Below are 15,855 nucleotides of genomic sequence, written 5' to 3'. Positions count from 1 at the left end.
TCAGTCACTCTCCGATCTACCTTCTCAGTATGCCAGTTTTGCGGATGTCTTTTGCAAACGAGAGGCTGAGACGTTGCCTCCACATCGGAATTATGACTGTCCCATTGAATTGGTTCCCAATGCTTCTCTTCCCCGTGGACGAGTATATCCTCTCTCCTTGCCAGAGACTTTATCGATGTCAGCCTATATCAAGGAGAACTTGGAGAGGGGTTTTATTCGAAAATCTTCCTCCCCGGCCGGGGCAGGCTTCTTCTTCGTTAAAAAGAGAGATGGATCTCTCCGACCCTGCATTGACTACCGTGGTCTCAATCAGATCACGGTCAAGAACAAATACCCGTTGCCACTCATTTCCGAGCTATTTGATCGCATACGAGGAGACAAAAAATTTTCCAAGCTAGATCTGCGGGGGGCCTATAATCTAATCCGGATTCGCCGGGGTGACGAATGGAAGACGGTATTTAACACCCGCGATGGGCACTACGAATACCTAGTGATGCCCTTCGGACTGTGTAACTCTCCCGCAGTATTTCAGGAGTTCGTTAATGATATCTTCTGAGATCTCCTCTATATGTGTGTTGTATTTTATCTCGATGATATTCTAATTTTCTCCCCAGATCTGATGACCCATCGGAGACATGTTCGTCAAGTTCTTCTGCGACTAAGAGAGAATCGCTTGTATGCCAAGTTAGAGAAATGCACCTTTGAAAAGAGGTCTTTGCCCTTCCTGGGCTGTCATCTCGGATCAAGGCCTTAAGATGGACCCTGAGAAATTAAAGTCTGTCCTGGAATGGCCACGTCCTCAAGGCCTAAGGGCCATTCCTGGGTTTCGCCAATTTCTACCGGCAGTTTATTCCGAACTTTTCTTCTCTGACGGCCCCCATCTCTACCCTTACCAAGAAGGGTGTGAACGCCAAGGTGTGGACTCCAGAGGCAGAGTCCGCATTCATTAGCCTCAAGAAAGCCTTCACTTCAGCTTTAATCCTCCATCACCCTTACGTATCTCGGCAGTTCTCACTAGAAGTGGACGCTTCCTCTGTTGGTGCAGGCGCACTTCTGTTCCAGAGGAGCTCCTAAGGAAAGGCAGTTGTATGTGGCTACTATTCGAAACTGTTTTCTTCTGCTGAGCGCAATTACTCCATTGGAGATCGGGAGCTACTGGCTATCAAATTGGCCCTGGAGGAGTGGAGACATCTTCTGGAGGGCGCTGCTCAACCCATCCTGATCTTCACCGACCACAAGAACCTCACCCACCTTCAGTCCGCTCAAAGACTGAATCCTCGTCAAGCCAGGTGGTCACTGTTGTTCACCCGTTTCCAATTTCTGCTCCACTACCGTCCCGCTGACAAGATTGTGAGGGCCCATGCCCTGTCCAGATCATTTGAGATGGAAGACACGGTGGAGTCCCTTCAGACGATCATAGACCCATCCTGCGTTGTCACCGCCAATCCTCTGCAGCTTAGAAATATCCCTCCGGGGAGGACTTTTGTTCGGTTGGCAGACAGAAAAAGAATTCTCCGCTGGGGACACAGTTCTAAACTAGCTGGGCACACCGGTGTCCGTAAAACCCAAGACCTGATTGCTCGTCACTTTTGGTGGCCCACGCTACCTAAGGATGTTCTGGACTTTGTCTCTGCTTGCACGGTCTGTGCCTCTAATAAAGTGACTCACTCCAAGCCTGCCGGCCTGCTTCAACCTCTGCCTGTACCCAGTGCCCCCTGGCAGCACATCGCTATGGACTTCGTCACAGACCTTCCTCTCTCAGCAGGATGCAACACCATCTGGGTGGTGGTGGACCGGTTCTCTAAGATGGCACATTTTATCCCGCTGACCGGCCTACCCTCTGCTCCCCGTCTGGCAAGTCTCTTCATTCAGCACATCTTCCGCTTGCATGGCTTACCTCTTCACATTGTGTCCGACCGGGGGGTTCAGTTTACCTCTAAGTTCTGGAGAGCCCTCTGTAAACTCCTGGATGTGAGTTTAGACTTTTCCTCTGCCTATCACCCCCAGTCCAATGGGCAAGTTAAGAGGATCAACCAGATCATGGAAAATTATCTCCGCCACTTCATCTCTTCGCAGCACGATAACTGGGTACAGCTTCTTCCATGGGCCGAGTTTTCTTACAACAACCACACAAGTGAGTCCACCACTTCCACTCCGTTTCACATTGTGTACAGTCAACATCCCAGAGTTCCTCTTCCTGTATCAACTTCATCTCAGGTACCCGCTGCTGACTCTGCATATGGGGACTTCCTGCAAATCTGGCAACAGACCCGGTCCTCTATTTTGCTGGCAGAGGATCGAATGAAGCGAAAGGCAGATACCAAGAGAAGAGAGCCGCCTCAGTATCTTCCTGGGACTAAAGTCTGGCTGTCCTCTCGGCAAACAAGTTCGCTCCCAGGTTCCTTGGTCCTTTCGACATCCTGCAACAAAACAACCCTGTCTCCTATAAACTGCGGCTGCCTCCTACCCTCAGAATCCCTAACTCCTTCCATGTGTCCCTCCTGAAACCAGTGGTCTTGAACCGCTACAGCAAGACTTCTAGTTCCCCAGTTGCTCCCAGCGGTCCTTCTGATGTATTCGAGGTAAAGGAGATCCTGGACTGCAAAAGGGTAAGAGGAAGAACTTTCTATTTGGTGGACTGGAGAGGGTTTGGTCCTGATGAGAGGTCCTGGGAGCCAGAAGAGAACCTCAGCACCTCTGCTCTTATTAAAAAGTTCCTCTCTCACTCTGGCCCCAAGAAGAGGGGGCATAAGAGGGGGGATACTGTAGCGTCCATGGCCGCGGGCCGTCGGGTTTACTCACCTCCCAACGCCCGCAGCCATGGATCTGTGAGCGCTTGTCTCCGTCTCCCTCCTAGGAGATGCCAGCGCTCACTTCCGCTCCGTTCGGCTGGGTCCCGTAGGGTGCGCGCGCACGCTTGCGCCCGGCCTTAAAGGGCCAGTGCGTGCAATTAGGAAATCGTCATCACTATCAACTGCCACGATTTCCTGGTCTATAAGAAGGCCCCTGGCCTTCTAATCCTTGCCTGAGCGTTGTTAGTCTTTCCCAGTCTGTCTCGCAATGGTCCCTTAGTGTCTCTCATTCCAGCTGTTACCCGTGCCCTGTTACCGTTCCTGTATTCCGTATTGTTCTAGTTCCTGTGCCTACCAGCGTTGGAGTGTCATCCGCCACGTCAAGTGTCATCTGCCACGTCAAGTGTCATCTGCCACGTCAAGTGTCTTCTGCCACGTCAAGTGTCTTCTGCCACGCCAAGTGTCATCTGCCACGCCAAGTGTCATCTGCCACGCCAAGTGTCATCTGCCACGTCAAGTGTCATCTGCCACGTTAAGTGTCATCTGCCACGTCAAGTGTCTTCTGCCACGTCAAGTGTCTTCCGCTTCATCAGATACTGCCCGCCACGTCTGGCGCCACCTGCCGCACCTGCCTCATCCTTGCTGAAGCCACAGCCACCGCCCGGACTATTTCAGGTACCCAAGCATTACTGTCTGCCATTGACTTCCGCATAGACTGTGACCTGGTCAGCTGCCTCCCTGCTACGGCGGAGCGGCCTAGTGGGTCCACATACCCTGTGTCCGTGACAGACAGGAATATGTCCAGTTGGTACAGCCAATTTAAAGGGAGTCTGTCACCAGAAAGTCTGTATTAAACTAATAACAGTGTATTATAGAGGAGACTAACCTGTTTCTAACGTTTATATTCAATTTCTGCTTACTGCCTCCTTTGTAGAGAAATCCGTTTTATTAACTTGATGCGAATCAGCATTGAAGTGCAACGAGGGAGTCACCGTTGCTCCTAAATGCTCTTAGGTCACTCCCCAGTTCAACCCCCCTCCATTCCTTCTTACATTGATTGACAGGGGCCAGGCAGCGTAATCGGCGCGTTCATGCCTGGCCCCGTACTATCTGTAACGCGCGCGCGTCCCTGCTCTTTACCCGATGCACGTGCAGTATGATCTTTGTGCTCTCCGTTCTAATCGGCACTACTGTGCATGCGCCGAGTAAAGAGCAGGGGCGCATGCGCGTTACAGATAGTACGAGGCCAGGCATGAACGCGCCAATTACACTGCCTGGCTCCTGTCAATCAATGTAAGAAGGGAGGCAGGGGGTTGAACTGGGGAGCGACGTAAGAGCTAAGTTAATAAAACGGATTTCTCTACAAAGGAGGCACGAGCGTGTGCGATTTGCATCTGCAAAATAAGGGCAGTTTTTATGCATAGGACTGTCCTTGTTGTGTGGTTTTCATATATCATCCATTTTTCTCTTCTGTGTTTCTCCTCTGAAAGCACTTCATGGTTATCCTTTTTTTCATTGCACTGTTGGGGAGAATATAGTCATGATACGGTGCTGTACTGAGGCACCATATAGTGGCCCAGAAGAAATCCTAGGAACTCCTTTTGCCATCATACAAGCTCTGCCATGTGTATGAGGCCTTAACCTTATCCACACACATTAAACAACGGCCACCTCACCTGGTAAATTAGGAATATTTATTTAAACGTTTACAAATCCTATACAACACATTTAGAAAAGCACATGCAAAATGAATAAGTATAATGATAATAATCACTTACTTTATATATCTCTTGTAATCCATCTAAACTTCTATTCCACCACAGACACGTTTCATTAAATATTTGCTCTTTTGTGGAATTTTTAGTTTCTGACAAGCAAAATATCATAATTAGAAAAAAAATCCATTATTTTATTCTTTTACTTTTTATAGCTGTTTGAATTGTTTTTGCATTTAATAAATGTGCCTTGCGAAAGTATTGGCCGCCTTGGTATTTTTTCTGTATGTGTGTTATCATTGGTGTCTTTGCCTGGTCTGTGAGTTTTGGTGGGCTGCCTTTTCTTGTCAGGCTTGTAGTTGTGCCATATTCTTTACATTTTGTATAATGGATTCAATATTGCTCCGTGGGATGTTCAAAGTTTTAGATATCTTTTTTTTAAACACAACCCTGATCTATAACCCAACTTCTTCATAACAAGGACCTATTTGGAGAGCTCCTTGGTCTTCATGTTTCTTTCTCAGGGTATGTTCACACGGCCTATTTTCGGCCTTTTTTTCGGGCTGTAAACGCCCGAAAAACGGCCGAAAAATGGGAAGCAGAATGCCTCCAAACTCTCTGCCCATTGATTTCAATGGCAAAACGGCGTTCTGGACACTTCTTGGGACATTTTTGGAGCCATTTTCCATAGACTCTATTGAAAAAAGCTCCAATAACGGACATAAAAAAAAGCTGCGAAAATCTCGAATGGCACAAAAAACGGCTGAAAATCAGGAGCTGTTTTCTCTTGAAAACAGCTCCGTATTTTGAGACATTTTTGACTCTGCGTGTGAACATACCCTTAGTGGTGTTATAGATTCAGGGCCTTTCAGACCATGTGTATTTATACTGAGATCATGTGACCCTATTCAACTAAGGCCGGATTTACATGAGCGTGTGCGTTTTGCGCGCGCAAAAGGTACTTAACATCTCCGTGTGTCAGCCGCGTATGATGTGTGGCTGCGTGATTTTCACGCAGCCGCCATCATTATGACACTCTGTATGTTTGTAAACAGAAAAGCACGTGGTTCATAGTTTTTACTGCTGTTGCGCGAATCACGCGCGTCACACGGAAGTGCTTCTGTGTGCTATGCGTGATTTTCACACACCCATTGACTTCAATGGGTGCGTGATGCGCGAACAACGCATAAATATAGGACATGTCGTGAGTTTTACGCAGCGGACAGTCTGCACTGCCCCATAGACTAACATAGGTCCGTGCGAAGCGCATGAAAATCACGCGTGTTGCACGGACCTATTATACGTTCGTCTGAATAAGCCCTAATTGTGTGACTTCTGAAGTTAATTGGTTTGACCAGATCTTATCTAGAGGGTTCAAAGCAAAGGGGGTGAATACATATGCACTCACAACTTTTCAGTTTTTAGGTATTTATTTTTTATTTATGTTTTTAAACTAGGTATTTTTTTATTACTCTTCTATAATAATTTTTACTATTTTGTCAGGTCCATTACATAATTTCAATTTTATTTCCAGATTGTAATGCAACAAAACAGAAGAAACACCAAGGAGGTGAATACATTTGCAAGACACTGTATATTTTAAAGGTTTGCAATTTTACATAAATAAAGCTACGTCATAGCCGGGTAGGGGAAGTATGGAGTGGGCTCATGGAGTGAGCCCGCATCATACAATGCGTGTGTCAGCTGTATGTTACAGAAGACACCTCACAGTACCGAACGGGATCCCGCATGTTTAACCCGTAAAATGCCGCGGTCAGTGGCATTTAAATCGTCAGAAAGAGGGGGGAGACCCCCTCTAGCAGCTCATTGCACCGCCCCCCGCAATGCAATTGCGGTGTGGCGATGCTTGCTATGGCAGCCTGGGGGCATAATGGCAGCCAGGTCTGCCATCTTTGTGCTCCTATTAAGCCGTGCCTCTGGGCTTAATAGAAGCCTGACAGAAAGACGATATACTGCAATACATTAGTATTGCAGTATATAGTGCAAGCGATCCCTGGTTGAAGTCCCCTAGGGGGGGGGACTAAAAAAAAAAAGTAAAAAATTGTAAAATAAAGTTGTTTTTTTATGTAAAAAAATTATTACAAATATTAAAAGTTAAAAAAAAACAACAATTTTCCATTTTCCCCCTAGAGCATTGTAAAAAAAATAAATAAACATAATTGGTACCACCGCATAAGTAAAAGTCTGAACTATTACAATATATCATTATTTAACCCGCACGGTGTACGCCGTAAAAAAAAAATATATAAATGCCAGAATCGCTATTTTTTTGGTCACCTCATCTCCCACAATTAATGGAATAAAACATTGCATGTACCCCAAAATGGTAGCATTAAAAACGACAGCTTGTCCTGCAAAAAATAAGCCCTCATACCACTTAATCGATGGAAAAATAAAAAAGTTATGCCTCTCAGAATTTGGCAACACAACATACATTTTATTTTTTACACTTAGGTTTTTCCTTGTAAAAGTAGTAAAACATAGAAAAAACGATATATATTTGGTATCACCATAATCGTACGGACCCGCAGAATAAAGTTAACATGTTGTTTTAATTGCACAGTGAATTCCGTAAAAACTAAGCGCAAAAAACAATGGAGGAATCACTGTTTTTTTTTTCATTTTCTACAAATATTTTTTTCCTGTTTCCTAGTACATTATATGGCAAAATAAATGGTGCTACAAAAAGCAAGCCCTCATAGGACTATATTGACTGAAAAATTAAAAAGTTATGTATTTTTTCCCATTCTGCCCCACAAATAATTTTGTTTAAGCTTCCCAGTACATTATATGGAACATTAAATAGTGCTATTTGAAACTACGACATGTCCTGCACAAAACAAGCCCTCATAGGGCCATGTTGACGGAAAAATAAAACAGTTTTGGCTTTTGAAATGTGGAAAGGAAAAAGCAAAACTGAAAAAACGAAAAATATGCTGCGGTGCTAAGGAGTAATAATCAGTAATGAACATTCATTCACAATCATTGCTCTGTGTAAACTGGGCAACAATCAGCCGATAAATGAGCAAATGCTCGTTCATCGGTTGATCGTATTGTTTATGCAGCAGAAAATAACGTTCTCGGCAGAACATCTCCTTGTAAACAGGGAGACATGATGCCGACATGATGGTAATGCATGGGGACGAGCGATCGTAGTAATGTTCGCTCGTCCCCATGCATTTTTTTGCTCCTTGTGAAAGGAGCGTCGATCAACGACCCATCTCGTTGATCGGCGCTCGTTGTTCATCGGGTGATCTGCTTGTTTATGCAGCATATAAAATCGTTGCTAGTCAACAGCACATGTTGGAGATGTGTTACCGACATGATGGAAATGTATGAGGACGAACAATTGTAGTAACGATCGCTCATCTCTATACATAACAATCATAGCTACTTGTGAAGGTAACAAACGAGCGCCGATCAACAGGCTGTCTAGTTGATTTGCGCTTTTTTTCACAGCCATATCGGGCCGTGTAAAAGGACCTTAAGGGTATGTGCACACGATAACTGCATTTACGTCTGAAATTATGGAGCGGTTTTCAGGAGAAAACAGCTCCTGAATTTCAGACGTAATTGCTCGTACTCACGTTTTGCGGGGCGTCCATTACGGACGTAATATGGAGCTGTTCTTCATTGGATTCAATGAAAAACGGCTCCAATTACGTCCTGCACTTCTTTGATGAGGCTGTTATTTTACGCGCCGTCTTTTGACAGCGACGCGTAAAATTACAGGTCGTCGGCAAACCCATTGAAATGAATGGGCAGATGTTTGCCGACGTATTGGAGCCGTGTTTTCAGGCATAATTCGAGGCGTAAAACGCCTCCATTACGCCTGAAAATAGGTCGTGTGAACCCAGCCTTAGATTTAACATCTTGTTTTCACAGCAACCTGATCAGTATTTGACTCGGGTCCCTTAGAAACCTTTGAAAAAGCAAAAAGGGAGACCCCCTAGTGGCTGGCAGGGATAATTAAACAATGAAGAGAAATGTGCCTAGGCACAAAGTCCCAATTTCCCAGCCACCAGTCAATTAATCGATAAATGTCAGTAAAGGCAGTTAAAATATAACTTTTATTAATGTATCAAACAGACAAACGACACTGAAGAGTTAAAATTGTATCAAAAGACGGCCAATATGTAACACAAGAGTCAGTGTGCATGCATCCAGTACAGCACTGGACGCAGTGAGAGAGACTGATTCGGCAGCTGCAGACTGCCGTACATAGGAACAGTTCCCCCGAATGGAGGCAATAACTGGACCGTCAGTGATGTATTAAAATGGCGATAGCCCCCCCGACATGTTTCGCTGCAGAAGCAGCGTCCTCAGGGGATAACACGGGGCTAATGAGCGCGCGTTTGAAAACCTGCTCCCTATATAGACTCGTGTGCCTGCGTCTGTGTAATATGACTTTAAGGACAATAATTACTGACACCGGGATTATATTCGTTTTGTCTTTACTGAACATGCAGAAAATATGACAACAGTGAAAACTTGAGCTCTAGGCAAAATATAACTGGTGCTCGGTAAACAATACAGTCTCTGCTTTTTATCCGGCACTTCAATATAACACAGTCTCTTATAATCCGTAATGATTAAAATATGTTCTCTTTATCTTGTGCCTTAGGATAATAAAGTCTCTTAGCTTCCAGGTTTAGTGTAATGTGATCTTTGAGGTCCGGCAATGTAATACAATGCACTCTCTGATGAGCCGGCAGTTAATGGCTCTATGTTACCTTATGCTCAAAAATGGCGTCTTCAGCTTCTTGCTCTAAACACTCTCCTCTTAACTCAGCCGGATCTCCTTAACTTGGAACTCCAGTAAATGCGTGTCTGATACTTCACATTACTTATGCTCTGCTGCTGGCCAGAATGCTCTTTATCTTTTACAGTTATCTGAGTCACAATGTCTTCCTTACTTGCTACAGCTCTCTCAGTCCAGTCTCTGTCTCTTCCTGTCCAGCGCTTCTCAGACCTCTCCCCCGACACTTCCTTACTAGACCTCTCTTGTATATCACTCCACACACTAAACACTGTCGATGTACTAACCTCACAGCGCCCTCTAGTGGCCGGCCACAACCTCCCATTTCTCAATGCCATACAATCCTTTTGCTGGGTTACATCTGCATGACGTGTGACGGCAACGATTCTCCTCAAAGCCAATCAGATGGCCGCAAATGACAAGCCCCCACGCCAAGGAGAATGGCATGACAACAGGCCAATAGAACACCGGGATCAGGCATCCAATCACCACAGAGGCTGAGCGCAGGCGCACATCAGTCAAAACGGGTGATAGTCATTCAGAAAGTTCTGTATGCGGGGAGATTGACAGCATGGGCAGCCAATAAGGAGTACAAAACGGCACCCAATTGGGATAAACAAATCCAAACAAGTGGATACCGTAGAGAGCCTCAATACAGGATGACAGCAAATGCATGCATTCAGTACAATATACGCATCATGCTAGCCGCAGGGAGAGCAAAATACAGTCACATAGCGCAACATGCAGAGTCAGCATACACGAGTGCATGATAATATATTTAATTTACATAATACATATATTTTGCATAGTCAAGTTCGGTGGACAAAAACAAATAGTAGGAGAGAGCAGGGATCAGAGCGAGTCGTCTGTTGGATCGATAACAGCATCAATGGTAATATACATGCTCACCAAGCATTAATAAGGTAAAACTAAGTATACATCAAGGCTGCATATGTGGTGATCAGTGTGTCACATAACTGTCAGAACGACAGAAGTATAACAAGGGAAAGTATGTTCAGCAGAGAAGATTAATTCAGCAATAAAGGTTTATGATAACAAGAGAAGAGGGTACAGTGCCACCTACAAAAAAGCCATGAAGGTGAACCCCTCATTTAGGCCATTAGGACTCAGAGAGCTGAGCCTATGTATCCATCGTGCCTCCTCCTGCAGTAGTCTCCTGTCCAAGTTGCCGGCCCTAGGTCCAAGTTTTAATTGCGTAATGCCCCAAAATTGAAGGACCTTGGAGTCGCTCCCATGAAAAGATCTCACATGTCTAGAAATGGAAGTATCCTCTTTCATATTGATACTACTGACATGTCTGGAGATTCGTCTCCTGAGTTGCTGAGTGGTCTTGCCAACATACAGTTTGGGGCACGGGCATCTGGCGACATATACAACACCAGTGGTTTGACAGTTAATAAAGTGTCTGATGGTAAATTGACAACCATTTAGGGGGTTGGTAAAACACTTGATCTTGGGCATATATGTGCAGAAGGAGCACCTGCCACAGGGGAAGGAGCCCACCGTAGGAGCTGAGAGCCATGTATCGCGAGGGATGAGTGGTCTAGAATAATGACTCCGCGTAAGAAATTCAAGGAGGTTCCTACCGCGTCGAAAGGTCACATTCGGAATGTCAGAAATGGCGTCCGCTAAGTCAGGGTCAGACCGCAGAATAGCCCAATGCTTCTTTAAAATCTTAGAGATCTGAGTGGAACAAGTGTCAAAATTGCCAATACACCTAATATTGGAACCTCCAGATCTTTCCTCAACATTAGTTTTTCTGCCATAGAGCAGTTCCTCTCTGGGAGTGGCCTTAGCTCTGGCATAAGCTCGGTGTAGTATTTTTTTGGGGTAGCCTCTTGCCGAAAATTTATGGAAGAGGGCATCACATTCTAATTTGAAAGTGTGTTCATCGGAGCAGTTCCTTCTGGCCCTAAGGTACTGACCGATAGGTATCCCCCTATTGAGTGCTGGTGGATGAAAGCTACCATATTGTAAAAAACTGTTGGTAGCAGTCTTTTTTCTGAAGACATTAGTGTGGACACCGCCACCAGAATCCAGAGAAATCTGAAGATCAAGAAAATCAATAGTGTTTTTATGTATGTGGTGAGTGAATTTCATGCCAATGTCATTGTGATTAAGTATATCCATGAAATCATGAAAAAGTGTAGTGTCACCATCCCAGAAGATCAGTATATCATCAATATACCTCCCCCAGAATAGTATATGACACGTGAAAAAAAGTAAGTCTTCATTAAAAATTAAAGTGTCCTCCCACCACCCTAGAAATAAATTTGCATAAGTGGGTGCACAAACTGTGCCCATTGCTGTGCCTTTTACCTGGTGGTAAAATTTACCATCAAATAAAAAATAATTGTGAGTTAATAGAAATTTGAGAAGTGAAAGTATCAAAGTGTTGTGTGCCTGAAATTGTGTTCCCTTAGTGTTCAAAAAATACTGTACCGCCTTTAAACCCAAATCATGTTTAATGTTCGTGTAAAGTGATTCTACGTCAACAGTGGCGATTAAGGTAGTGTCAGTGACATTGATCCCCTGGATTCTGGTGAGGGTGTCCTTGGTGTCCTTCAGAAAAGAAGGTAGGGCTTTAACAAAGGGTGCCAACATTTCATCGACATATGTACTGATGCCCTGTGTCAGATTGTCGTTTCCAGAGACAATGGGTCTCCCAGGAACTGGTCTTGTATCCTTGTGAATCTTTGGAAGTGCATAGAAAGTTGAAATAGTCGGAGTGGAATTGTACAGGAATTTAAATTCGTCTGGAGTAATAAGTTGTCTAGATTTAGCATCATCCAATAGAGAGCAAAGCTCTGATGTAAAGAGATTCGTAGGGTTCCTTTCCAGGATGACATATGTGGATCTGTCATCAAGTAGTTTGTGGACCATGGATGTGTAGTAAGCACGATCCATGACGACGATGTTGCCACCCTTGTCTGAGGATTTTATAATAATTTCATCATTATTGCACAGTGTGTCAAGTGCATCCTGTTCCATTTTATTCAAATTATGATTGGTGCCATGTTTGTTGGCTTTAAGTTTCCCCAATTCGGAGCTCACCAGTTTGACAAAGACGTCGATATGTGCGTATTGTGCAAAGGGAGGGGTCATCTTTGATCGAGGTCTTAGAGACGAAAAAGGGCCGGTGGCTGAACTGATACGGTGTTCATTTTCATCAGACAAATCCTCAAGGGCCTGTAAGGTCCTGCGTTCACTAAAGTCCATTTGATGTTCATCACTGGTCTTGGTCTTAAAATATTTATGCAATGCCAGCTTCCTGGCAAAAAAGATGAATATCCTTAACCCAGGAGAACTCGTCAAAGGCAAATGTAGGAGTATAAGAGAGACCCCTCCGTAAAAGCGACTCTTGATGGAGACTTAACTGTACAGAGGAAAGATTGTAAATCTGTAAATCATCTAAGGTGTCACTAACAGATGTTATTTCGGTTGTTTCCATGGAGTGTGGTGTGTCCCTAAAAAAGGAAAAGCATTCAGGGGGCCACTCATCAGAGAGCTGGTGGACGATGTAGATATAGGGTTTTTTAATACATCACTGACGGTCCAGTTATTGCCTCCATTCGGGGGAACTGTTCCTATGTACGGCAGTCTGCAGCTGCCGAATCAGTCTCTCTCACTGCGTCCAGTGCTGTACTGGATGCATGCACACTGACTCTTGTGTTACATATTGGCCGTCTTTTGATACAATTTTAACTCTTCAGTGTCGTTTGTCTGTTTGATACATTAATAAAAGTTATTTTTTAACTGCCTTTACTGACATTTATCGATTAATTGACTGGTGGCTGGGAAATTGGGACTTTGTGCCTAGGCACATTTCTCTTCATTGTTTAATTATCCCTGCCAGCCACTAGGGGGTCTCCCTTTTTGCTTTTTCACATTGAATTGGGTTAATCACCCGTATTTTGGACCCCGCGACGTTGTACTCCGGTACTTCAGTCTTTGATATACATCATTAGTTCATTCTGACTATCTTCTAGTTATTTTCAGCATAATCAAAGGTTTTTCTTTCTTTATTATTTCTTGCTTGCTATGGCCGGTTTCCTGTCTAGAGACCTAAATCCTGATGTTCTATCATCAGATGCGGCATTTGTTTTTTCTACTGAAAATATTCCTCTGAATAAGTGTGACGTGCAGTCGGCTTTTAGAGATTTGCAGAAAACTTATAAACAATATGTCCGCTCCTGCTGGGAGATAACCAGCCTAGAAACATACATCCAGCAGAAAATCATTTATAGGGGACTGCGCATAAATATTATTCCAAACTAATACCGTAATGATGACACCTTTAGGAAGGGATGGGAGCAGATTTTGAGTGACTGTTCATCCCGCATGTTACATTACTTGCTGGAGTTTGAAAAAAGAGACTTTAGCAAGATAGGTACACAATTGGAGAAAGAAATTGTAGAAATACGTACATTCAGTTCTACTCCTGAATTCGCAGAGTGTGAGTTTAAATTACAAAAAAATATAGAATATCTACAAAAAGAGATAAAGGAAAGAAAACACCGAAAATATATACGTGATCGCAGGGATTTTGACACGGGGCAGGTGTATACCTATCGCTCTCGCACTCCAGCTGCTTCATTCCCTAACCGCACATATAGACCAGGGGATATTTCAGAGTCTGACGTATCTGGAACAGACGATTCAAGACCATCTTCTGATGACAACAGGTTGGGAGCAAAACGTAAAACTAGAGGCAATAAATATAATCCGTCGAAGAGAGCACCTGCCGCGTCTCAGAGATTCACTGCACCATGTTCTCCTCGCAGCGGACAACATCCAATTTCTTCTTCCTCTTTTACACCATCAGTCTCTACTCTGGCTCGTCCCTCCTTCACGACTATGACCACAAATATTCCATCAACCCCAAATATCATGGGGACAATTTCAAGTGTAGACGTTCTGGGGAGAAACCCTATATCTATATCGTCCACCAGCTCTCTGATGAGTGGCCCCCTGAATGCTTTTCCTTTTTTAGGGACACACCACACTCCATGGAAACAACCGAAATAACATCTGTTAGTGACACCTTAGATGATTTACAGATTTACAATCTTTCCTCTGTACAGTTAAGTCTCCATCAAGAGTCGCTTTTACGGAGGGGTCTCTCTTATACTCCTACATTTGCCTTTGACGAGTTCTCCTGGGTTAAGGATATTCATCTTTTTGCCAGGAAGCTGGCATTGAATAAATATTTTAAGACCAAGACCAGTGATGAACATCAAATGGACTTTAGTGAACGCAGGACCTTACAGGCCCTTGAGGATTTGTCTGATGAAAATGGACACCGTATCAGTTCAGCCACCGGCCCTTTTTCGTCTCTAAGACCTCGATCAAAGATGACCCCTCCCTTTGCACAATACGCACATATCGACGTCTTTGTCAAACTGGTGAGCTCCGAATTGGGGAAACTTAAAGCCAACAAACATGGCACCAATCATAATTTGAATAAAATGGAACAGGATGCACTTGACACACTGTGCAATAATGATGAAATTATTATAAAATCCTCAGACAAGGGTGGCAACATCGTCGTTATGGATCGTGCTTACTACACATCCATGGTCCACAAACTACTTGATGACAGATCCACATATGTCATCCTGGAAAGGAACCCTACGAATCTCTTTACATCAGAGCTTTGCTCTCTATTGGATGATGCTAAATCTAGACAACTTATTACTCCAGACGAATTTAAATTCCTGTACAATTCCACTCCGACTATTTCAACTTTCTATGCACTTCCAAAGATTCACAAGGATACAAGACCAGTTCCTGGGAGACCCATTGTCTCTGGAAACGACAATCTGACACAGGGCATCAGTACATATGTCGATGAAATGTTGGCACCCTTTGTTAAAGCCCTACCTTCTTTTCTGAAGGACACCAAGGACACCCTCACCAGAATCCAGGGGATCAATGTCACTGACACTACCTTAATCGCCACTGTTGACGTAGAATCACTTTACACGAACATTAAACATGATTTGGGTTTAAAGGCGGTACAGTATTTTTTGAACACTAAGGGAACACAATTTCAGGCACACAACACTTTGATACTTTCACTTCTCAAATTTCTATTAACTCACAATTATTTTTTATTTGATGGTAAATTTTACCACCAGGTAAAAGGCACAGCAATGGGCACAGTTTGTGCACCCACTTATGCAAATTTATTTCTAGGGTGGTGGGAGGACACTTTAATTTTTAATGAAGACTTCCTATTTTTCACGTGTCATATACTATTCTGGGGGAGGTATATTGATGATATACTGATCTTCTGGGATGGTGACACTACACTTTTTCATGATTTCATGGATATACTTAATCACAATGACATTGGCATGAAATTCACTCACCACATACATAAAAACACTATTGATTTTCTTGATCTTCAGATTTCTCTGGATTCTGGTGGCGGTGTCCACACTAATGTCTTCAGAAAAAAGACTGCTACCAACAGTTTTTTACAATATGGTAGCTTTCATCCACCAGCACTCAAGAGGTGGATACCTATCGGTCAGTACCTTAG

At 43.9% G+C, this 15,855-nt stretch overlaps 1 protein-coding gene across 1 annotated transcript in view; it reads right to left on the bottom strand.

Annotated features, from left to right (window-relative positions):
- The window catches only part of SUSD1 (sushi domain containing 1), a 258,455-nt gene that overhangs the window by 77,212 nt on the left and 165,388 nt on the right, over positions 1-15,855 (bottom strand). The window contains exon 18 of the mRNA XM_075825598.1: positions 4,571-4,659. Coding sequence (XP_075681713.1) covers positions 4,571-4,659 — 89 coding nt within the window. The remainder of the gene's footprint in view (positions 1-4,570; positions 4,660-15,855) is intronic.

This window comes from Rhinoderma darwinii, chromosome 1, assembly GCF_050947455.1.
Source record: "Rhinoderma darwinii isolate aRhiDar2 chromosome 1, aRhiDar2.hap1, whole genome shotgun sequence".
Lineage (NCBI taxonomy): Eukaryota > Metazoa > Chordata > Amphibia > Anura > Rhinodermatidae > Rhinoderma > Rhinoderma darwinii.
This window is presented reverse-complemented; position numbering and strand designations above follow the sequence as displayed.